Source organism: Lissotriton vulgaris, chromosome 6, assembly GCF_964263255.1.
Source record: "Lissotriton vulgaris chromosome 6, aLisVul1.2, whole genome shotgun sequence".
Taxonomy (NCBI): Eukaryota; Metazoa; Chordata; class Amphibia; order Caudata; family Salamandridae; genus Lissotriton; species Lissotriton vulgaris.
In genome coordinates, this window is record NC_141694.1 from 649753291 (window position 1) to 649778600 (window position 25310).

At 52.6% G+C, this 25310-nt stretch overlaps 1 protein-coding gene across 1 annotated transcript in view; it reads left to right on the top strand.

Annotated features, from left to right (window-relative positions):
• The window catches only part of MDN1 (midasin AAA ATPase 1), a 2142100-nt gene that overhangs the window by 1249652 nt on the left and 867138 nt on the right, over positions 1–25310 (top strand). The window contains exons 58-59 of the mRNA XM_086926648.1: positions 17741–17867; positions 18033–18203. Of these exons, the coding sequence (XP_086782774.1) occupies positions 17741–17867; positions 18033–18203 (298 nt within the window). The remainder of the gene's footprint in view (positions 1–17740; positions 17868–18032; positions 18204–25310) is intronic.

The following is a 25310-nucleotide window of genomic DNA, read 5'->3' on the forward strand; positions in this document are numbered from 1 at the left end:
TTTCCTAAGAGGTTCCCATGTCGTGGGACTTAACATGCCCTATGTGGGGCAGTGGTAGGTGTTATATAGCTCTGTCATGTGCTGGGCAGCTGTGGTCACCTTCGGGCCTCTACTCTCCGTTGCGTTACGGTATGTTGCGGATGCAATCCTCTTATTGGAATGGCTTGAGTTGTGCCCCGGGGTGTTCTTCTCCGTGGTCACTGCGCTCTTCGCCAGGTCTGGCCAGCTATCTGCGGCCTGGCGTCTTGGCTCTGACTGGTTCCACTTCTTTTTGGGCTGTGCCTGGGGGGACAGGGCTCTTCGCCCTTTCCGCTTGAACCATCTCCTGTGGGACTCTGTTATGTCCAGGCAGGTGGGCTCCTTTTGCAGACCCTCCTCCCCTCTGTGTATGGCTAGGGCATCTATTCTACGTTAAGGAATCTGCGGCTAGTAGTCTCTATCAGATGTACGAGTTACTTACCTTCGGTAATGATGTATCTGGTATAGACGATTCTGGCAGCAGATTCCTTTATGGCCCGCCCTTCCTCCCCGTTGTGCGAGGACTGTTGGCTTGGTCTTATGCACTCGGCTCCCTGTGGGCGGCTGCGTCTTCTATGAGTACATTATTCCCTTCTTTCTGACGGGATGTTCGTCCTGTTTATCTTTTCCCTATCCTTTCCTTTTGGCATACTGGAGGATAGGTTTATAGGAACATCGGTACCCTTATGCTCTGGTAGCTCCAGGTTGGGGCCTACCTTCCACACCGCCTCCCCCCACCCACCTCTCCCCTCCTTCCCCTTTATTACTAGGGTGCTGGGCCCTCTGCTATCCTCTAGGTTGGGGTATTTTGGCTGTGCCTCTGCCCTTTGTTCCTTATGAGGGTTGTCACACTCTGTGATGGGGCTGTCTTGGAGTTTTGCCGTTCCTGGTTTGTCCTTGACTGGTTCCCCTTCATTGTTTGTGGTTATAGTCCTGCTACATGTTATGACATTTTTTACATATGTTCTTTGTCTCCAAGGAGGGCTATCTCCATACTGGCAAGGTTGCTGCTCAGGGCTGGGCTCTGTTCTTTATTTCTTTCCCTGTCTTTGGGTACTGCAGTGCCTGGCACTGCTCTTTATGGTTTTGTTCCTCATCATTCCTTTTGACACTTTTTCTGCTCTTTCGCACACTGTACCTATACTCTCACAGTTTTGCCTGCTGGCTCCGCGTTGTTTTGCAGAAAAGGTCTCCGAAGAAAACTGACGTAGGCGCGCCGGGGTGGGACTTATGTGATCTCGCTGACGTCACGCACGCGGACAACGCCTGGGCGGAGTTGCGTGGTCCTGTCCCCCCGGCAATCAAGGATGCTGTGGCAAAAAGTTTTCCGGATCCAGTCTCACGCCTGGGGATAATTCTACGTTAAGGAATCTGCGGCTAGAATAGTCTCTACCAGATACATAGTTACCAAAGGTGTAAGTAACTCGTTTATCTGAAAGAAACACGTTAGTGTTAGATTCCTTACCTTAGAATATCCCCAGGCGTCAGTCTGGATCCGGAAACTTTTGCGTAGCAGTACCCCTGCGCGTCGGTAGGCGTCGTCTGCAGGCGTCCCCTGCGGCTCCGCGTCCGTCGTCGGCGTCGTGCGCCGTGATGACGTCGCTGGAGTATATAGACGCCGCCTCCGCGCGCTGACGTCAGTTCTTCTTTTTTCCGCACCAGTGGACGCAGATCTGAAGAGCAGTACTCCGGTCTTTGACCAAGTTTTTCGAATTGTTATTATCACTTTGTGCCTGTTAGGATGCCTGGGTTCAAGCACTGTGATGACTGTGAGCGCACGATGTCGGTCACAGACCATCACCGCCTCTGTCTCCGGTGTCTGGGCCCCGACCACGACGTGGACTCCTGCGTCGACTGCCGGGCCCTCACCAATAAGGCTAGACGGGAGCGGTCCCGCAAGCTACTGGAGCTCCGGGTGTCGGCCCCACGTCGGGACCGGGAGTGGTCCCGGTCCGGCCGGAGGTCGAGAGAGCGTTCGAGGGGGCGGTCGCGGAGCCGCGCCGAGCGTTCCGGAAGACGACACCACTCGTCAGGCTCATCAGGTAAGAAGCACAAGAAGTCGGGGCGTCGTCATCGTACCCCCGACTCCCCCCGACGCTCGCGCGATGCGGCCGGGGGTTCGGGTGACCCCAACCCCGCGGCTCCGCGAGAGTCGCCGGCGCGGCCTGCCCCATACCCTCGGGTCCCTGGGCACGGTGCGACGCCTGAGGAGATAGAGGCGTTCCTCATGGCCATGAGGGCCCTATCTTCTCCGGCGGGTTCCACGGCGCCTGCGGGCCCAGTGAACCCGTCCGGGGGCCCTAGCGGTTCAGCTGACCCTACCTCGACGCCGTCGGATGCTCCGGCCGATCCCGGCGCCGCTAGGGCCTTCGGGGTCGACGCCGGATGGACGTCCATCCAATCCGGCGCCGATTCCATCAGGGTTGCCCCCAGCGCCGCCTCCGCGCGACGCCGGTTCCTCGGTGCCGGCTTCGGGCGGCACTGGGGCTCCGGCGCCGGCTCCGGGCGGCGCCGTCCCCTTACCTTCACCGACGCCGGACGCGGAGTCGGACCGGCGTCGCTCGACGCTGGGCTCGGCGCCGGTGGGGCCCATAATCCCCGAGGAGCCGGTCTACATCGTTGACTCCGAATACGGAGAAGATGAAGAGTTCGGTGAAGGTTGGGAGGGGTCCGAGGACCCTCTGTCACGCGAGTGCCAGTATGACCCGGACTGGACAGGTGATTTGGGGGATGCCAGTGGTCTGGACGACTCTCCTAACCCTGGTTTGATCTCTCCTCCTTCCGTGGCATCGGTGGAGGGAGCTGCATATTCTGTGGTGCTGATGAGGGCTGCCAAGGCCTTACACCTTGAGCTCCCCGTCGCGGCCGTGAGGCCTAACATCCTCACTGAGGTCTTCAAACCGCAGTCATTCCTACAGGAGCCACTGCTGCCGTTTAATGAAGCCTTGTCAGACGTTCTGTTGGGCACGTGGTCCAGGCCCGCTTCAGGTGCGCCTGTTGATCGGAACGTGGCCAGGCGCCACCGTCCTTGTCCGGACGACCACAAGTTCCTGTCTACCCACCCCACTCCTGAGAGTCTGGTGATCCAGGCCTCGACCTCCCAGTCCGCATTCCCGTCGGCCCCGCCCGACCGGGAATCCAAGAGGTATGACCAGTTTGGCAAAAAGGTCTTCTCGTCCATTAGTTTGGGCCTGCGGTCTTGCAACACCGCTTGCCTCTTGGGCCGTTACACCCACTCTGTGTGGGATACGGTCGCGGAACTGCTGCCAGAATGCCCCATGGAGGTGCGGGCAAAACTCGGTCAGGCTGTGGCTGAGGGCCGAGATGCAGCGAAATATTCGATACGGTGTGGTCTTGATACGACCGACTCGCTGGGCAGAGCTATGTCAACGACGGTGGCGATTCGTCGCCACGCCTGGCTGAGATCCGCCAACTTTTCGGCAGATGTCCAGAATACATTGATGGACATGCCGTTCGATGGCTGTCACCTGTTCGGTGACAAGGCGGACCACGCGCTGGAACGCTTCAAGGACTCCAGGGTCACGTCCAAGTCCTTGGGTCTCTCGACCCAGCGTCAGCAACCGGGTTCGTTTCGTCCCTTTCGTGGCCAAGGAAGGGGCGCCCCCACACGTGCTGCCAGCCATGCGCCGCAACAATCCTTTCAACGCGGTGGCGGCCGTGGAAACCGCCGTGGTGGCGGTCGGGGACAACGGCGGGGTCAGACCACACCTCCCCCCGCAGCATCTGCCTCAAAATCCTCCTAGTCCGTGCTTTCGGCCCCATGTGACGCCAGTGGGTGGCAGGGTTCGCCATCACCACGCTCGCTGGCGCACGATCACTTCGGACAGGTGGGTGCTGCAAATCGTCCGAAGGGGCTACTCCCTCCCCTTCGAGACCTCTCCTCCAGCCATGCCACCGCAGAACCACCGTCTGTCGGGGGACCACTTGACACTTCTGCAGGAGGAAGTTACGGCCCTCTTGGCCAAGGGGGCCATCGAGCGCGTTCCTGGGCCAGAAGTAGGGCGTGGTTGTTATTCCCACTACTTTCTGGTACCCAAGAAGGACAAGGGGGGCCTACGTCCTATCTTGGATCTAAGGAACGTCAACGGCTTCCTCCAGAAGGAGAAGTTCAAGATGTTGACGTTAGCTCAGGTCTTGGCTGCTCTAGACCCACAAGACTGGATGGTAGCGTTGGACTTGCAGGATGCCTATTTTCACATCCCCGTCCTGCCGGCCCACCGGCGTTACCTGCGGTTCACGGTAGGCCAGGAGCACTTTCAGTTTATCGTGCTTCCCTTCGGCCTTACCAGCGCCCCACGGGTGTTCACAAAGGTGATGGCGGTGGTCGCAGCCCATCTGCGCAGGTTGGGGGTTTCAGTCTTCCCCTACCTAGACGACTGGTTGTTGAAGGCGGGCTCGCCCCAGACAGTCGTCCACCACCTTCAGATGACGGCAGACCTCTTGCACGACCTGGGGTTCTCCATCAATGTGCCGAAATCACACCTGTGTCCCTCTCAAAAGCTCCTTTTCATCGGAGCGGTTCTGGACTCGGCGCAGTTTCGGGTTTATCCTCCGGAACGGCGGGTCCGGGATATTCAGGCTTTGATTCCCATCTTTCAGCCGCTATCCCGGGTTTCGGTCAGGTTGACGCTGCGGCTGCTGGGACTGATGGCTTCCTGCATCCTTCTGGTGCATCACGCCCGGTGGCGGATGCGGGCTCTGCAGTGGGACCTGAAGTTTCAGTGGGCCCAGCATCAGGGCAACTTGTCCGACCACGTCTTGATCTCGGAGGGCACTGCGAGACAACTGCAGTGGTGGCTTACGGACCGCGATTGGGTCAGAGGCAGATCCCTCTCCCTTCCCCAACCGGAGCACGTTGTCGTGACGGACGCGTCCCTCCAGGGCTGGGGTGGCCACTTGGGAGAGGCAGAGATCAGAGGCATCTGGTCTCCGGCGGAGTCCCGGCTCCATATCAACCTGTTGGAGCTGCGGGCGATTCGTCTGGCACTGAAGGCATTCCTCCCCTTTGTCAACGGGAGTGTAGTGCAGGTGTTCACCGACAACACCACCGCCATGTGGTACTGCAACAAACAGGGCGGAGTGGGGTCGTGGACCCTTTGCCAGGAGGCTCTGCGCCTCTGGCAATGGCTGGAACGTCAGGGCGTGACTCTGACGGTTCAACACCTGGCAGGTTCTCTGAACGCCAGGGCGGACGAACTCAGCCGTCGGTGCTCGATGGATCACGAATGGCGTCTGAACTCGGACGTGGCGCAAGGCATCTTTCTGCAATGGGGAGAGCCTTGGTTAGATCTATTCGCCACAGAAGAGAACGCGCAATGTCATCAGTTCTGCGCGTTGGAGTTTCCAAGACGGCACTCGCACTGCGACGCCTTTCGGCGCGAGTGGAGTTGCGGTCTGTTATACGCCTTTCCGCCTATACCACTTCTGCCCAGAGTGCTGAAGAAGATCAGGCGCGACCGGGCCCAGGTTATCCTTGTGGCTCCAGACTGGGCTCGAAGGTACTGGTATCCCGAGCTACTCAGCATGTCAGTCGGTCCCTCGATCCGCCTGCCCCTTCAGAAGGACCTTCTGTCGCAGCAGCAGGGGACGGTCCTCCACCCGAACCTGTCCAGTCTCCACCTCCATGCTTGGAGATTGAGCGGCGGCAGTTGAGGCCATTTGACTTGCCTCCTGAAGTCTGTAATGTAATTCTGGCAGCCAGGCGTCCCTCCACGAAATCGGTATACGCCTGTCGGTGGAACAAGTTTGTGGCATGGTGCACAGCAAAGGCTGTGGATCCCCTTTCTGCCCCTCTTTCGGAGGTTCTTCTGTTTCTTCTTTCTCTTGCCCAGCAGGGCTCTGCTCTGGGCACTATCAAAGGCTACCTTTCTGCCCTTTCAGCCTTTTTGAGGCTTCCTGATCAGCCTTCTTTGTTCAAATCCCCGATTGTAACTCGATTCTTGAAGGGCATCACTCACATGTTTCCACCTGTTCCGTTTGTGATGCCCCAGTGGGATTTGAACCTGGTTCTAACCTTTCTGATGTGTGCTCCCTTTGAGCCCCTTCATTCTTGTCCTCTCCGTCTCCTGACTTTAAAGACGGCTTTCCTGGTTGCCATCACCTCTGCCAGGAGGGTGAGTGAGCTCCAGGCTCTTTCTGTCCAACCTCCTTTCCTGTCCATTCATCCTGACAAGGTGGTTCTGAGGACTAGACCTTCTTTCCTGCCCAAGGTTGTTTCGGCCTTTCACATCGGGCAGTCCATCACCCTCCCTTCCTTCTTCCCGCCTCCGCATCCTTCAAAGGATGAAGAGCGGCTCCATCGTCTGGACCCAAAACGTGCGCTTTCATTTTACGTGGATCGCACTCGCCAGTTCCGGGTGGATGACCAACTGTTTGTTGGCTACGTGGGTGCGAAGAAGGGACGGGCGGTTTGTAAACGAACCATCTCTCGATGGGTCGTCCTCTGCATCAAAGCGTGCTACTCTTTGGCTTGGAAGGAGCCTCCTGTTGGGCTTAGGGCCCATTCCACTCGGGCCACGGCGGCTACTACTGCCCTGGGCCGGGGAGTCCCCTTGCAGGACATTTGCCAAGCGGCTACGTGGGCCTCGCTGCACACCTTTGCGAGGCACTACTGCCTGGACAGTCAAGTCCGGAGGGATGGCTTCTTTGGCCGTTCTGTCCTCCAGGACTTTCTGGTGTAGTATTGTATTGGTTCGCAGACCCACCACCGGGGTTGGTATTGCTGGCGTATGTATTCTAAGGTTAGGAATCTAACACTAACGTGTTTCTTTCAGATGAACAAGTTACTTACCTTCGGTAACGATATATCTGTAAGAAACATTAGTTAGTGTTAGATTCCTTACCGAACCCACCCATCCTCCCCGTTCTGCGAACTGATACCTAGGGTTAAGGTCATCCCTTTCAGGGCCCTAGTTTTACATGGCACCAGTGTTGGTTCTCTCATGGCTCTGCGTCTCCTGGCGCGGAAAAGCTGTGTGCAAAGAACTGACGTCAGCGCGCGGAGGCGGCGTCTATATACTCCAGCGACGTCATCACGGCGCACGACGCCGACGACGGACGCGGAGCCGCAGGGGACGCCTGCAGACGACGCCTACCGACGCGCAGGGGTACTGCTACGCAAAAGTTTCCGGATCCAGACTGACGCCTGGGGATATTCTAAGGTAAGGAATCTAACACTAACTAATGTTTCTTACAGATATATCGTTACCGAAGGTAAGTAACTTGTTCGTTAGTGTCTCAAGTTTTGCTAACAAATATTAGTTTCAGTCATCTCCAGTATTAACCATACTGCAGGAGAGTGGGAGCCTTGGCTGTGTCCCTGTCCCCTTTCTCAGTGGTGTCTGGGGCACATACTCAAAACTTCATTGTTAGTGTGAGGGAAATCTCAAAGGAGACTTTCAATTTTTTGTCCTCCACCCAATTCGTGCTCGAAGGAAAGGATCAAACCATTGCACCCTTCTAGCAAATTTGCTTCCTGTTTGAGTCTGTTTTTTCTTCTGATAGAGCCTCTAGTCTGAATCTTGTAATGGAACCTTGGCATTCAGCTCTATATTTAGCCAACATACTTGGTTAAGCCAAAACAAATGGAAATCAGAAAAACATAATGATGTGTGTGCAGAAAAACAGAGGTAATATGCTAGAAATTGCCCCCACCTGATCACTCAAAAGAGATGCTGTTACTGTGGAAATAATTAGTGCCAGTCTCTTGCCCTTCCACTTTTCCTACTTCTCTATTCTCTGCCTCTCTATTGCTGTTGTACTCCATATCTCATTCTCCATTTTTTTCTATCCTCCTCTTGCCTATCTCGCTGCACACTAACCAATTATCATAGTTTTGTCACACATTTAGATGCAGTTAAGCTTGAAAATCCAAAGCTCAAACAAAAATGCAGATGCAGCATCAACCCCCAGGTATAAGGTGGGGGAGCGTGTGTATGTGTGTATCTGAAAGAAACTGGTTAGTGTTAAATTCCTTACTTTACAATATCCCCAGGCGTCAGGCTGCATCCGGAAAGTTTTCGTCAACAGTACCCTTGCGCGTCGGTAGGCGTCGTCTGCGGCTCCACGTCAGTCGTCCGCGTCGTGATTGCTGGAACGACATCGTCGGAGTACTTAGACGTCGCCCTCGCGCGCTATCGTCCGTTCTTCTTTTTTCTGCACCAGCTACCGCAGATCTGGGAAGAGCAGTAATCTTAGTAATTTTTTGACTAACTTTTTGGTCTATTTTGGATCTCTTTTTTGAGTCTACTTCGACTCCTGGTGTTGTAGGGATGCCTGACTTCAAGCCGTGCGACGCCTGTCACCGCCTCATGTCGGTGACAGACCCCCAACATCGGTGTCTCTACTGCCTCAGGGCCAACCACGACGTCAAATCGTGCCCCGACTACCGGGCCTTGACCTCAAAAGCTAGACGGGAGCGGTCCTGCAAGCTACTCGAGATCCAGTAGGTGGCTCCGCGCCGCTCGGTCCTGGTCGAGGAGGAAGTCGAGGTACCGGTCGCGGAGTCGCAGTCGTCGCTCGTCGAGTCATCAACATCACTCGTCGGGCTCTAAGTCCTCCGGTAAGTCGAGGCAATCATAGAAGTCGAAGAGGCGACATCGCTCTTCAGACTCTCCACGCCGCGAGTGTTCGGGCGACACCGCCTGCACTGCTCAGTCGGAGCCGCATTCCGCCTCCAGGTCCATACCCTACGGTTCCTGGCCTGCGGGCGACGCCGGAGGAGATTTGTGATTTCCTCATTGCCATGAGGACTCATTTCCCTCCGTTGAGGCCTGCCGGTGCGCCTTCGGGCCCCGCAGACCCGCCTTGATGCCTTGGCGGGCCGGTGGCTCCGGCCCCTGTGCCGTCTGGTGCTTCAGCCCCTGCGCCATCGCCAACTTCGGTCCCGACGCGCCGGCCCCCATGAGATCCGTGCCTGGATCCCGGTCGACGCCAGTTGACCTTACGACTCCTCCTCTGGCGACAGCCCCAATGGTGTTACTCCCGACGCCGGCCCCAGTTTCAGCACCGGTCCGGGTCCCATCGATGGGTGAGGCCTTCAACTACGACCCAACTCCGTCATTCCAGCCTATGTACCAGTTCACGGATTAAGGGGAGGACTGGAAGGGGTCTGAGGACCCTCTGGCACAACAGTGCCATTTGAGCCAGGACTGGGCAGATGAGCCAGGGGAGGCCAGTGGTCTGGACACATCGCCCGACACTGGATTCATCTCTCCTCCCTCCGTGGCTACGGAAGAGGGTGCTACGTATGGTGTGGTATAGCGCAGGGCAGCCAAGACCTTGGCTCTTGAGCTCCCTGCTGCGGCAGTAAGGACTAACCTCCTCACTGAGGTGCTTCAGCCGCCAGTAAGCTCCTCGGATCCTCTACTGCCGTTCAATGAGGCCCTCACAGACGTTCTGATGGGCACCTGGTCCAAGCCCTCCACAGTGCCTCCTGTGGATCGGAAAGTGGCCCGACGCCACCGCCTGGCTCTGGGCGACCCTACCTTTCTGTCCGTGCACCCCACTCCTGAGAGCCTGGTGATCCAAGCATCTACATCCCAGACCGCATTCCCGACTTATCCCCCGGATCGGGAATCCAAAAGGTTTGATCAGTTTGGGAAGAAACTGTTCTCATTGAGTTTAGGGTTGCAGTCTATCAACACAGCTTGCCTTTTGGGCCGTTATACCAGCTCTTTGTGGGACACGGTTGCGGACGTGCTGCCCCAGTGCCCAGAGGAGGCCCGGGCCCAGCTTGCCCAAGCCTTTGCGGAGGGGTAGGATTCGGCGCGTTATTCCATCAGGTGTGGACTAGAAACCATTGTCTCGCTGGGAAGGGCGATTTCCACGACGGTGGCGGTTCGCCGCCGCGCTTGGCTGAGGTACGACAATTTCTCGGGCGATGTTCAGGCCACGCTCATGGACATGCCCTTCGATGGCCGTTGCCTCTTTGGCGACAAACCACACAGTGCCCTTAAGTGTTTCAAGGACTCCAGGGCTACGGCCAAGTCCTTGGGCCTGTCTGGCCAGCGCCAGCAAACTTCTGATTTTCGCCCCTGTCGTGGCCAAGGAAGGAGCACCCCCACACGTCCTGCCAGCCACAGGCCGCAGAACCAGCCTCAACGCGGCCGCGGACATGGTAACCGCTGTGGTGGTACCGGGGGACAACAGCAAAGTCAGTCCACATCCGCTTCCGCAGCATCTGCCTCAAAGCCTTCCTAGTAGGAGCTTTCAGGCCCATTCGACGCCAGTGGGGGGCAGGGTCGGCCACCACCTCCTCCACTGGCGCTCTATCACGTCGGACAGGTGGATGCTGTAAATCATCTGAAGGTGCTACTCCCTCCCCTTTGAGGCGACCCCTCCAGCCATGCCACCGTAGTACCACAGCATGTCGGGTGATCACTTGTAACTTCTGCAGTAGGAAGTTATGGCCCTCTTGGCCAAGGGGGCCATCAAGCGTGTTCCTGGGCCAGAAGTAGGAAGTTGTTGCTACTCCACACTACTTTCTGGTACTCAAGAAGGGCAAAGGAGGCCTTTGTCCTATCTTGGACCTCCGGAGCGTCAACGACTTCCTCCGGAAGGAGAAGTTCAAGATGCTGACTTTAGCTCAGGTCCTAGCTGCCCTTGACCCGGGAGACCGGATGGTAGCGTTGGACTTGCAGGATGCATATTTCCACATCCCTGTCCTGCCTGCCTACCGGCGCTGCCTGTGGTTCACGGTAGGCCACAAGCACTTTTAGTTTACCGTCCTCCCCTTCGGCCTTACCAGCGCCCCTCGGGTGTTCACCAAAGTGATGGCAGTTGTCGCAGCTCATCTGCGCAGATCAGGGGTTTCAGTCTTCCCCTATCTCGACGACTGGTTGTTGAAGGCGGGCTCGCCCCAAACAGTCGTCTCCCACCTCCAGACTACGGCCAACCTCCTGCATTGCTGGGGTTCTCCATCATCGTGCCTAAGTCGCACCTGTGCCCTTCTCTTTTTCATCGGAGCGGTTCAGGACTCCGCGCAGTTATAGGTTTATCCCCCCGAACAGTGGGCTTGGGATATTCAGGCTCTGATTCCAATCTTTCAGCCTTTATCCCGAGTTTCCGTCAGGTTGGCGCTTTGGCTCCTGGGGCTGATGGCCTCCTGCATCCTTCTGGTGCATCACGCCAGGTGGCGGAAGCAGGCTCTACAGGGGGACCTGAAGTTTCAGTGGGCACAGCATCAGGGCAGCCTGTCCGACCATGTCCTGATCTCGTAGGACGCTGCGAGTCAGTTGCAGTGGTGTCTCACAGACCGCGATTGGGTCAACGGCAGGTCACTCTCCCTACCCCAACCGAGAGGTTAGGGTAGGGAAACGTTGTAGTGACGGATGCGGCCCTCCTGGGATGGGGGGGCCACATGGGAGAGGCGGAGATCAGAGGCCTCTGGTCTCCGGCGGAGTCCCAGCTCCATACCAACCTTTTGGAGCTAAGGGCTCCATACCCGCTGGTCCCTGGGCAGAACGCGACGCCCAGGGCGGTGGTTCAACACCCGGCAGGTTCCCTGAACGCCAGGGCGGACGAGCTCAGCCGAAGGTGCATGATGGATCACGAATGGAGTCTGAACTCGGACGTGGGGCAAGGCCTCTTTCTGCAGTGGGGAGTGTGAGCAGTTGGCCTGGTATATGATGATCACTATTCTAGTGAGCACCTTGCACAAGTCCAAACAACTCTTATGGTGATGGTTGTGAAGTCAACCTTATAGACCAGCTATCCTAGTGGTAGCCTGGACAAAGCAGTCTTAGGCTAAACTCAAGAGGGCATGTGAAGCCAGCTGTTTTACCATATGTAACCCCTTTAATACCAAATGAAAGGACACCACGCAGGATATATATAAAAAATGTTATTTATTTCTAGACAAACCCTCTGAACTCTTTGAGGTCAGACGCACAAGCACAATACAAGATATTCAATTAAAATACAATAAGTTGCACAAAATACACTAGGGCCCTAGGGGCACGCTAAACCATATACTAAAATAGTGGTATAAGGACCACTACACGGAAAGTGAATAGGCCTAGGTCCTAGGGAATCGCTGGGGCTACGCTGAGCTACCAAGAGTTAGGAAGCAGGAGACCTACGGGATGCATGTGCAGTGTCTAAACACACACGCGGGTTACCATAGAGAATGAATGGGAACGTAAAAGATGGAAACTAGTTATTTTAGGGCACTTCTGACTGGACTCGGTGAAAGTTACTTGAAACCTAGACAGTTGGATAGTCAATACCCACAGGAGCACCGAAGTACTCGTGTTACCTCACCCACAGTAAGCGGGTGCATAGGTGTCAAAGTGTGTCGGGTTTCGTCATCGAATCCTATGGAGCCTGGAAGAAAGATGCTGCAGGCGACCGGGAGAGAAGTGTCCGGGTGGATCCAAGGGTGGATTGAAGATGAAGAGGACCTGAAAGCAGAGGGGACAGAGTCTGGGTCACTAGCCAGTGACCAGGAAGGAACCAGGCGATGTCGTGAAGCAATCATGTGCTGTCATGAAGCTTGTCTCTGCAGCCACGTGGACCAGGAGGCGTCGACGACGACCAGGAGTCAGGCACGGACTGTCCCACGAAGACTCTCGCTGTCCGCTTCAGGATTGGAGTCAACAAGCCTTGGCAAAGGCAGCCCACGCAGGAAACTAAGTTGGCTTCTTACTCAGACCAGTAAGGTCTGAGGGGCTGCTTCTTTTGAGGGAAGCAAGGGCCAGTCTGGAGCAACTAGACCAGTGGTGTAAATTCAAAGGTTCGTTGCCAAGATGGCCACTAGCCAACGGGCAAGTGACCGGGCCGACGCGTCGAGCAATGAAAATGCAGAAGGGCCCCACGCAGAACTTGTGGAGTGTGCAGGGCTGATCTTCGGTGCAGATGATGCTCTGGGCTGGGGCTTCTCAATCCCCAATGCACAGCTTCGAGGGTGCCTCGGGTGCTGCACAATTAGCAAGTCGCAGACTTTTCAAGATGGCCGGTCCCACGTCTCTCGTCGCCTCCACGGGTCTCAGCTCTGCTGGGACTGTGGATCGGGCTGTTGGATGTCTGGAAGTCCGGTTCTTGTCAGGCTCTGTGCTCGGGCTCCGGCGGGAGCGTGGACAAAGCAAGCTATTGTTCGCTGGATGGTGCCTGCTTGTGCAGGGTGGTCACTCCTTGACCACAAGGGAGATTCTTCAGTCATCTTCTTGCAAAGTAGATCGTCGAAGGTCCAGAGTTTCGTTCCAGTCAGGATAAATCTAAAGTCTTGGGCCTCAGCTTCTACCTATATACCAAATCTAGGGGCTGGATTACCTGCTAGGCCCCTCCTATAGGTGGGACCAGGGAAGGGGGTGGTTACACCCTTTCCCTTTGTCCAGTTTCGCGCCAGAGCTGGGGCTGGAGTGTACCAGCACCGGTTTGAACTGGACCATGCATGGGACACCTTGTGTGCCCCAGGCAGTGTCTCATTTCTTTCACCCCTCCCTGCCCCAATACACAAAAGCCTGTCTGGGGTGTGTGAGAAGTTGGCCTGATATATGATCCTCACTAGTTCTAGTGATCACCTTGTATCAGTCCAAACAACCCTTATGGTGATTGGTTGTAAGTCAACCTTATAGACCAGGTATCCTAATGGTAGCATGGACCAAGCAGTCTTAGGCTAAACTCTTTTGGCATGTGAAGCCAGCTGTTTTACCACATATAACCCCTTGAATACCAAATGAAAGGACACCACACAGGTTGTTATGAAAATAAACAAGATATTTATTACTAACAAAATACCTCTGAACTCTTTGAGATCAGAGGGCTAAGCACATGACAAGACTCTAAAGAAAAATATGATAAGTTGCACGAATTACAATGATAAACTTAAATGAAATTACGACAAACCATATACTAAGTAAATGGTATAAGGAAATCGATAGAAGGAATGGAGCTGTCCAGAGGCTGTAGGATCGCTGGGACTACACTACCCTAACCTTAGGTAAGGGGCAGGAGGCCCACGGGACGCGTGTGCAGAGTGTGAACTCACACGCGAGATGCGGGACAAAGTCAATGGACAGTAAAAGTTACGAAAAAGGTGAGTACGGACAGTTCTGACTGGTTACGACTAAACCGATAGAATACCTGGACACTAGGAGAGTTAATCTACCCTTGAGCACCGAAATGCTCTCGTTACCTCACCCACGGGCTGCGGGTGCACAGGTGTGAAAGTGTGTCTGGTTTCCGCATTGAAGTCTATGGAGCCTTGAAGAAAGATGCTGCAGACGACCAGGAGGAAGATGTCCGGTGCGATACAAGGGTGGATCGAGGAAGTTGGAGACCTGAAAGCAGAGGGGACAATGTTCAAAGTCACTAGCAAGTGACCGGAGTGGATCCAGGAAGGAACCAGATGCTGTCGTCGCGATCAGGGGAAGAGTGGACACTTGACTCTGCAGCCACGTGGACCAGGAGGTGTCTTCGACGACCAGGATGGAGGCACGAGCTGTCCCACGCAGGCTCTCGCTGTCGGCGGTGTAGGATCCGGATACGGAGTCAACCGGCCTTGGCAAAGGCAACCCACGCGGTGAGTGGAGATGGCGTCTGGTGCGGACCAGGAGGGTCCGGAGTGCTTCTCCTTTGCAGGGAAGCAAGGGCCAGTCTGGAGCAACCAGACCAGCAGTGTGGATTTCAAGGATCGTCGTCTAGGAGACCACTAGCCAGCCGGCAAGTAACCAGACAACGCGTCGAGCAGCAATCCAGCAAAAGGGCCCCACGCAGGGCCCAACGGTCCCGACGCTGCCGGCGCCTTCGGTCCTGGCGCCGCGGGACCTTCGGTGGACCTTACGTCTCTCTTCCCGACCCCCCCCAGCCCCCCCCCCCTACCCCCCCCCCCCCTGGTGTCGGTACATCAGGTGTCACCTCCGGCTCCGTCCCCGATGCCTCCCTCGCTCCGGTTTCGACGTCGGAGCGGCGCCGCTGGGCGCCGTATCCGATAGTGCTTGGGGACTCTTACTTCAATGAACCGGCCCCATTAATTGACAACCCTGAGTATCAAGGAATGGGTGATGAGGAGCATTGGGAGGGGTCTGAGCTCTTTCAGTTTACCGTGCTCGGCCTTACCAGCGCCCCACGGGTGTTCACGAAGGTGATGGCGGTGGTCGCAGCTCAACGAACATAAAGAGTCGGAAGGTCTGTTAAGCTACGTAGCTGAGTTTATAAAGTCCTACTAAAGTGACCCTTTTGGATTGCACTGAACCAGACCAAGTGGTAACATGACACGAAAATGTGTTAGATATCCTATCAGCCCACCCATCTGGCGGAGCCTCGTCATGTAGGACGTCTAACCAGGGTGGTGAGTCCAAGCCCAGATGTATTAGCCAGACACCACACACTACTGGTTCATCATGTAAACGTGTCCGTGCCACAGAATGGTGCTGAGAAAATGCAGTGCAAAACAGGGAATAAAGAATAAGTGATCTTAAAATGACGGTCGAGGCAAAGAAAAAGTGTTTTTATTAAAGATATTCACCAAGACGCCAGATTAAAAAAGAGTGTAGAACAGTGTGAAATAATCACTGTGATGCTTGGTTGTGTTAAGGATTAGGCCAACATGTTTCTGCCGAAGGTGAAACTACACCGGCATTCTTCAGGGCCAAATACACAAAGATGTTGCTACTGCAAAGATACACTCAGGCAATTAATACAAAGTGCAGACAAAAAAGGACAGACCAAATTATTTGTTAAAGAACTGTCCAAACTACTGGTGTGGTCTAATAGACCATCCTACCATATCCTCCAGATCAGTAGTTAATAGAGGTAGAAATCCTAAAAATGGAAACAAAAAAAGACAACAAATTTTGTTCGTTCTGCCATCATAATGGACTAATCACAATATCAGGACCAACATATAAACTCAGCTAGGCTAGTCCCTATTAGGACGGCAGCTCATCTGCACAGGTTGGGGGTTTCAGTCTTCCCTTACCTCGACGACTGGTTGTTGAAGGCAGGTTCGCCCCAGACAGTAGTCAGCCACCTCCAGACGACGGCAGACCTCTTGGACCAGCTGGGGTTCTCCATCAATGTGCCGAAGTCACACCTGTGCCCCTCTCAGAAGCTCCTTTTCATCGGAGCGGATCTCGACTCGGTGCAGTTTCGGGTTTACCCACCCGAACAGCGGGTTCGGGATATACAGGCTCTGATTCCAATCTTTCAACCTTTAAGAAGGGGAATGCGGTGCAGAAAGCGGACCATCTCGCGGTGGATCATCTTGTGTATCCAGCCGTGTTACTCCTTGGCTAAGAAGGAACCCCCTGTTGGGCTGAGGGCTCATTCCACTCGGGCCACAGCGACTACAACTGCCTTGGGCCGAGGAGTGCCCTTGCAGGACATTTGCCAGGCGGCTACGTGGGCCTCGCTGCACACGTTTGCTAGACACTATTGCCTGGCCAGCCAAGTCCGGAGGGATGACTTCTTTGGCCGTTCCGTCCTCCAGGAATTTCTGGTGTGATTATTGGTTCGCAGACCCACCACCGGGGTTGGTATTGCTGGGGTATCTATTCTAAGGTAAGGAATCTATCACTAACGTGTCTCTTTCAGATGCACAAGTTACTACTTGTGTAACGATATATCTGTAAGAGACATTAGTTAGTGATAGACTCCTTACCGCCGCACCCATCCTCCCCGTTCTGCGAACCGATATCTAGTGTTAAGGTCATCCCCTTTCAAGGCCCTAGTTTCAAGGCACCAGTGTTGGTTTTTAGCATAGCTCTGCATTTCTGGCGCGGAAAAGCTGTGTCTAAGAACTGATGTCAGCTACCCTCGTCGCCTGAACTGGCAATAGGGTAGTAGGCCAAATCGTATGACACCTTACTCGACATGTTTTGATAAAGCCAAACCAGAGTTAGCTTTTAACCGTGAGGTTCATAATGCACTTAAGAGTATATAGTATGGCAATATCCTACAACAGCTATAAGGACATGGTTCCGAAAGCTGCAGACCGGCTCAGCTCATGCTAGAGCACCATCTCACATAATGGTAAGATGACATCACAGAGACTACTTAGGCGCCACCCATGCGCGCTGACGTCAGTTCTTTCTTTTTCCGTGCCGGCAAGCATAGATCCGGTTAGAGCATCTACCTTAGTCACTTTTTGACTACTCTACCTTCCTTCTTGGGTTTTTAGTTTACAGTGTCTAAAACGGTCCTTTATGATGCTTTATGCACCATCCGATTTCTTTGTTTTACAGATTTTTCCTCCTTTGCACACTTTTCACATACTTTCACAGTTTTGTTGGTGGCTCCGTGTTGTGCCGCGGAAAAGTTTCTCCAAAGAAAACTGATTTCAGTGCGCCGGGAGGGACATAAATGACCTCGCTGATGTCACATCCGTGTAGGACGTCAGCGCAGCGTCATGTGGCGCTGTCCCCCAGCGCGCAGAGATGCTGCTGCAAAAAATTTCCAGATCCAGTCTGACGCCTGAGGCTAATTCTAAGTTAAGGAATCTGCGGCTAGACAACGTCTCTACCAGATGCATCGTTACCGAAGGTAAGTAACCCGTATAAATAGTACATACATCTGTATTTTTAGACCTGTTTGCTGTGCCAAAGCTCCATATGAGTCTTACTTGTTTTCACTTACTTTTTCAGTTGGTATCCATCCAGTTCAATTTTTTATTAAAACTGATATGTCAAGTGGCACAACTTTTGCAAGTCTAATGCACTGTTCTGAGTTGATTTATTCTTTTTCTGTTTGCTGCATTTGACAGAGAGAATAACAAGCAAAGTTCTGGCATACTTTCAGAGTTGAGTCAGCATGCTGCCTATTGCCTTAAGTGCACACCAGGATCAGCACAGCAGTTAAAGAGTTTTTGGTACCTGCTGCATCTCAAGAAGGTAGTAAGATTCATCCCTACCATATAAACACTCAGAAAATAGGCAACAGCTATGACATATTTTTCAATTTAGATTGCATGAAAATACAGTGTTACATAGTAGAAATTGTTATAAGTGTTGCAGATGTATTGAACTCTAATTTCCGTTTCTCTTTAACCTCCTCAGATTCAACATGGCGATGTGACTTTGTTGTGGTCAGATTTGTTAAACAGTACCTTGGAGCCCTTCTGGAGCAGTACTGTAACGACTGACCCAGAGTATTGGTCGTTGTGGAAGCCAAAGGCCTGTGCAGATGTGGAGAAAAAGCAGAAGTCTCTCTTGGACCCTTCTGTGAAGGTGTGTGCCTGATTAATCAAGCTCAGGCATGAATTGACGTGGGTTGTGTCAGTGGAAATAGCGTAACGAAAAGGAGGAAACATGAATGTTTATATTGTGGGTGACGAATACGTTTTTTTTTCTGACTTGGACTGACACTTTCATGCAGATCATCACAATATTTCCATGGACATTCTAGCACAGTAACGGTCTCTGTTTTTGCTCTGAAACCATAATTTAGTTTCCCCCATACCTTTATAGATATCTCCCACAGGGGTGGGGATGGGGAGGGGTCATGTTCCACTAAGGGCAAACTACAGAGGTTTAGAGACTATTATCATAGGGGAAGGGTACTGATAGGTTTGTTGCCCCTTGTGGCTTGGGTGTTGTCTGCTTGATCACCATTGATGTCCCCGAAAGGACTGGAATTACTGTTGCAGGGGTGGTGGGCGGTGGAGCTGCCAGTTTTCCAAACCTCTGAAATATACCTAATGAGACAAAGAGCTGAGGAAATTTTGTAGCAGGACAAGAAAGGCCTATGGTAACTCCCTTGGCTCAGCTCTCTTTAAAGTACTTCCAGGGCTGAATTACCCTTTTCGCCATAAAGGGCGAGAGCTTTTGAAAGACATGTCCATGAGTGATTCCTGCATGTCTCCAGAGAATCCTGATGGTTTCAGCCAGGGAGGCTCAGAATTTTTCAAGGACTGCCTGTAAGATCTCGCTGACCATGTCCCAGAGTGCTTGTGAATATCGTCTTAACAGACCGCTTCTATTTAGGAAGGGGTCGGGTCTAAGTAAAGCATACTGGCGGCTAGGCCGGATGCTATATGTATATTAAAGTGACACCTCTGCTATGGATCCATGCCAACATTAACATGAATTAATTTTAAATTTGATACACCTGAAAGAGACACGTTAGTTATTGTAGTGTAGTTCCTAGTTTCCCACTAGGCCCTGCGCATTGGAATAACATAAACAGTAGAATTGACGTAGAAGTGCGGATCTTCCAGGCCTCTACTGACTATGCTAAACTTAATTGGGTTTGTTACCAACTAGCTCAGAGGTCACTGGAAACTTTCTTCTCTGCATGGGAAGTGATCAGCTTCCCTGGCACAGACAAGAAGGGATTCAGCTTTCCAACAACCGTGCAACATGACAACTTTGCTCCTCAGATCAAGAGTCAATCTCTAGGGTCGTGTGAAACAATAGACAGGTATTTCACTCAGTCAGATTAGTGCAGATTACTTTCACAATATGTAGAGAATAGAGAGACGGGCGTTTGTCAATAAAGGGTTAACATTTATTGAACAGTCTTTCTTCTCGTACAAGAGAAATGTATTGCCACAATTGCAAGACTTGTTATTATAAAAAGTACGTACAGTAAAATAAGTATTGCAAGATAATACTGTAAAAGCATTGATATGGTTTCTTAGCCATACAATGGTTTAAAAGTATTAAAACATATATACAGTCATATATACATTAGGCTAAAATACTCAACTGGTGCTTCTAACTACGCCTACCCCAGTGTAGCTGACCTAAGCCTAATACTTGAGAGGGGAGTAAGTAAGTAGCTTCAGTTTAAGTTGGTTTTGCCAAGGTTTGCTTCAAGAATTCTCTTCTAAGGGTTTAGTCAACACCATACCTCTGAATAGAATGATGGAGGTCTGGTATCTCCTTCAGGGGGAACTCGGTGTGAGAAGGTGGCCTGATATGCAGTGCTCACTATTCTAGTGAACACTATGTATCAGTCCAGCAACCCTTATTGATGATTGGTTGTAAGTCAACCTTATAGACCAGCTATCCTAGTAGCGTGGATACGAGCAGTCTAAGGCTAAAGACTCGAGAGGGCGTGTTAAGCCAGCTGTTTACCACACATATACCCCTTGAACACCAAGTGAAAGGACACCACACAAGTGTTATGAAAATAAACAGTTATTTATTAAAGATCACAACAGCCCTGTACTCTTTATGAGGACAGGGTACTAAGCACAAACCAAAACTCTTACAAAAATACTTAAGTTAGCACAGTATATACAAATGCCCGAGGGGCACGGAAAACCATATACTCTGAAAGTGGAATGCGAAATTCCTAGCAGGTAAGTACAGTACTAATAGCTTTTGGAATCGCTAGGACTTGACTAGGGAATCGTTAGATTACTTCTAGGAGGCCTAGGGGACTCGGGTGCAGTGTGTGCACTCTCACGCGAGATGCGGACAAAAGTCTATGGTAGCTAGAAATTGAAAAGTTAGTGTTCTCGGGCGAACCCGACCTGGTAGGGAGAAAACGAAAGTAGATTCTGACCCTTGGATAGTGAGGCTATGCTGGGGCACCGAAATGCCGAAGTTACCTAGCCCAGGGGCTGCAGCTGCATAGGACTCAAAAGACGTCGGGAATCCTCGTTGACGGACCAGGAGCCTGGAAGAAAGAAGTTGCTGGCAGGCGACCAGTGAAGAAAGTTCGGTGGATCCAAGCCTGGATCGATGGAAGATGACACCTGAAAGCAGAGGGGACCAAGTTCGAGACTACTAGCCAGTAGTCAGTGGGCACCAGGAGGGCACCGGATGGTAGCCACCTCGACTAGGTGAGTGGGTGACGCTGTACTCGAAGATCTCACGGACCCGGAGGCGTTGTCGGCGACCAGGATAGAGGATAGAGCTGTCCCACGAAGATAGAAGCTGTCGGCGTCGCTGGACCCAGGATTGGGCAACAAAGCCTTGGCAAATTCAAGCCCACGCGGTGGACCTAAAATGGCGTCTGGAGTGGACCAGGAGGGTCCGGGGTGCCTCTCTTGAAGAAGGAAGCAAGGGCCAGCCTGGAGCAACCAGACCAGCAGCAGTGATGTCGTCGGGCGTCGTTCAGAAGGCCACAAGCCAGCCGACTAGTAGCCAAACAACGCGGTGCACAGCAAACAGCAGAAGGGCCCCACGCAGATCGTGGAGATGCAGGGAGGCTGACCTTGGGTGCTGGAGCTGCGCAGGGTCGGGGCTTCTCGGACCCCAAAGCACTCACCAGTGGAGGACACGGTGGGCTTGCAGTAAAGATGTCGTGCAGTCTTGGCGATCGTCGGTCCCTCGAGGTCTCGTCGCACTCACGGTTCTCAGCTTTGCTGTAGAGGTCAGAGGTGCCAGGGAAGCCGGGTCTCGTCGAGCTGGGTCGTCGGATTCGTGAAGAAGGACTTGCAGCAGACCGCAGTGTTTCTTAGGATGGTGCCCGCTTGATGCAGGGTGACTACTCCTTAGCCACAAGGGAGAATCTTGATGAAGAAATCGTGAAGTCCTTTAGAAGAAAGTCGTATCTTGATTCCAAAGATGATCTAATTTTAACAGGGGGCCCGCTCCTATCTTTATACTAAAAAAGGGGGCTCACCCGGTGACTAGGTCCTGCCTATGGGTGGGACCAGGAGGGGGGTGGTTACACCCCTCTCCCCTGCCGGACTTCCCCAGGCCAGGGGCTGGTGTGCCCCTGGAACTGGTTCTGACTGGCCTATGCGTAGTGAGCACCGGGGTGCCACTCAGCAGTCACCTTCCTGAAAAGCCCTGCCTACCCAGGATACACAAAACCATGTCTGGGACGGTGCTAGCACCGCCCCGGACAGGAAACCCTTTGTCCAGGCCTCCCTCGCTGGAAGGACTCCCAGCAGCAGGAGGTCAGACTCGTGTCTGTGGTGGCAGCATCCATTTTGTGGAGCTGAGGCTTCAGTTAACTTTAACCGGGGTTCACAGTTACATACATGTCGTGTCCCTCTAGAAGGGTGAAATGCTAACCCCGTCGCCAGAATTGGCGAGGGGTTAGTATTCCAATTCGTATGACACCTTACTCGACATGTTTTGATAAAGCAATACCAAAGATAGCATTTAACCGCGAGGATTATAATGCACTTAAGAGTATATGGTATGCGATATCATGGAACAGCTATTAGGACTTGATTCCGCAAGCTGCAGACAGGCTCAGCTCATGCCAGAGCACCATCTCACACGATTCCAAGCACTCTGCCTTCAGGATTGTCAAGGCCTGCCATAGGAGTGACTGATAGGAATCTGTGTGTCCATTTTAGGGTTAGGTATAGGTATACTACACCTACAGCAAAGGGTGATTACACGACTTTGCCCCAGCTGTCATGCAGCCAGTTGTGTCAAATTTAGTGGGCCAGCCAGGGGTGGCATAATACATGCTGCAGCCCCTGGCAGCCCTGGGTACACCTATGCCCTGAGTTACAGGGTCTGATAAGGTGGCCCAGTACCAATTGGTAGATGCACCTAGGGTACATGAGGTAATTTAGAAAGAGAACAGCCAGGCTGTGGGTCTGATTGGCAGGCCCACAGCCAGAGAAAGTCGTAAACCAGTGAAACAAAAGCAAAAAATCTGGGTGATCATAGGATTGCAGACCCTACTCTCCTACACTCGGTATCCCAGTCACCCGCGAGGGCAGACTAGAAACGCTGGAGCTGTAATTCTCTGCAGGAGAAAGGCAGCGTCTCTTCTTCAGCGCGTCGAGGAGAAGGAGGGGGGACAGCGTCCACGGGCAGCTTGGGATCTGCTGGGCTCTTCGCAGAGGGACGGCTGTTCAGCTCCTAGTTACACCACACCATCGTTCGCGCTTTAGCAGCGATAATGGTATCAGCAGCTTCGGGCGACGGGCAGCAGGCTGCAGCAACAGGGTGCTAGCTTCAGCTAACAACTGCAGCAGCAGACAGCTAGCAACAGGCAATTGCTTAAGGCAACGTTGGTCATATTTATACCTGACAGGTGCCTGGTTTGACGTAAGTTTGCTGGACATAAGACGTCAATTAAAGATGTCACTAGGAAGTGATAGCTATCAGTTGCTCATTAGAGTTCCATTACTAATCAAAACACAGCAAGCGGGGATTTCCAGGTTTGCTGAGTTTTTATCTTGTTGAAGAACTCTGAGTGTTAATCTAGGAATATCAGATAGTGACTTCTGCTCTGTCATTGCACTAATTGGTTGCAAAGGAAGTGGCAGAGAACTATTCTGGAATGTGGCTCTGTTCGTGTGAGGCCAGAGATGACTTTCTGAATATCGCACTTGAACGGTTATGCCAATATAGGGAATAAATGGATGTTCGAGGCATATGGGCTGCAGATGGTACATTATGAATAGATCGCCATCTGGTGTTGGGCTCGGATGATTGCACTTTGTTTTTCTCTTGGAGAGTCTTTTGTATCTTGGTGACTCCTCCCTTAGTTGGTAGTGCGCATGGGCATCGGCTCCATCCTTAGATTGTTTTTTTCCGCCATTGGGTTCGGATGAAGATCGAGACGCTCCAGATCAACTTCTGAAGAAAGTGATTTTTCGGCGCGTATTTCCTTTCCAATTCGACGGTATTGTTAGCGAACGCGTTCTTATCCATTCCGACGCGTTACAAATTCAAAATAGAAGAGAAAAACTTGGATCTACGTCGAGGAACAGGAGACCTTTCTCGGCGCAGTCAAGCCCGGAGTCCATGGAAAGGACTCCATTCAAAAAATGTCCATCGTGTGGTGCTAAGTTCCCACACAAGGACCTACACGAGGTGTGCAACCTCTGTCTATCGCCTGAACACGAATCCAGGGACTGCGAAGCCTGCGCAGCATTCTCCTCCAAGCTAACGATCAGAAATCGTCGAGCTCGAAGACACGAGGCTTCCAGAATGCAGGCGGAGGCGATCCCGGAGCTGTTCGGAGACGAACAAATCGAGGAAGAAGAGGACCAGTCGGGGTCGGAAGGGGACCAGTCGGAGGTCGAAGAACTCTTCGAGCAACAAACCGTGAGTGACGACGTCCCCTTACCGAAAAACCGACCCCGTGCGGTAACGACCCCGCCCTCGGGCCCGGTCAAATCGCTGAAAAAAGTTTCCGACGCCCCGCCTTCGGGCCCGGCAACGAAACCGAAACTGAAACCGAAACACTCGGAATCCCACCACGTCGGATCCGAGAAAAGGGCGTCATCGACTTCGACACCGAGGCGGCATACAAAGGAGAGCTCGGTATCGAAACATTCCATGTCGAAAAAGAAATATGATGTATCGCCCAAAAGACACTCGATACCCAAAAAGTCGGAATCGAGCAGACATTCGGTGTCGAAAACAGAAAGATCTGAGGATCGAAAACAAAAACAGCTCTCGGAACCAGGACCATCGGTACCGATTCAAGAGCAACAAACAGATCCCAAGCAAAAGATCTTGTTTATTGACCCACAAACTGGGAAAGTGGTCACAAAGAAGAGAAAGAGTGAACAGTCAGAAGATAAACCTCTTCCTCCAAAAAAGAGAACAATGGGGACGAACATAACTCCTCCTGCTTCTCCTCGTCCTAGAGACACACCCTCTTCTCCTATTCCTCACAATAGGCCACATATTCCTACACCCTCCACACCAAGACCAGCTACACCTCAGTCAGATGTAGACAGTGATATAGGGGAGGGAGAACCTCAAGGGGATGATGAATCTATCCAGGATGAGGAAGATCCATGGGAAAATTACGATGTAGGGTCAGATGAGGACAACGACCCAGAGCTATACCCCTCAAAGCCCTCACCACCTGATGATAACACAGGCTTTGTGCAGCTCATTAATAGGGCAGCAAAATATCACAAACTAGATATGCACACAGAACCTCAGATAGAGGATTTCTTGTTAGAGACTCTACCTAGTGCACAGAGAACATCAGGTACTCTTCCTATGCTAAAGGGTCTTCTCACTCACACAGAAGAAATATTCGAAAACCCAGTGAGAGCCAGGGTGTTAAACCCAAGAATTGATAAAAAATATAAAGCGGCTCCAAAGGACCCAATATTTATTAGAGGGCATGTACCTCTAGACTCGCTGGTGGTCTCAAACGCTCGTAAGAGAGCAAACTCATTATCTACAGGAGAGGCTCCTCCACCAGATAAAGAGTCGAAATTAATAGATGCATCAGGCAAGAGAGTAGCATCACAGGCAGCAAATAGCTGGCGTATAGCTAATACACAAGCTCTACTCGCACGTTACGACAGGGCACATTACGATGAGTTAGAAAAACTTCTCACACATCTTCCAAAAGAACATCAGAAGAAGGCAGACCAATTAATTCAGGAAGGTAAAATAATAACTAATACTTCCATTAAGTGTGCGTTAGACGCAGCAGAC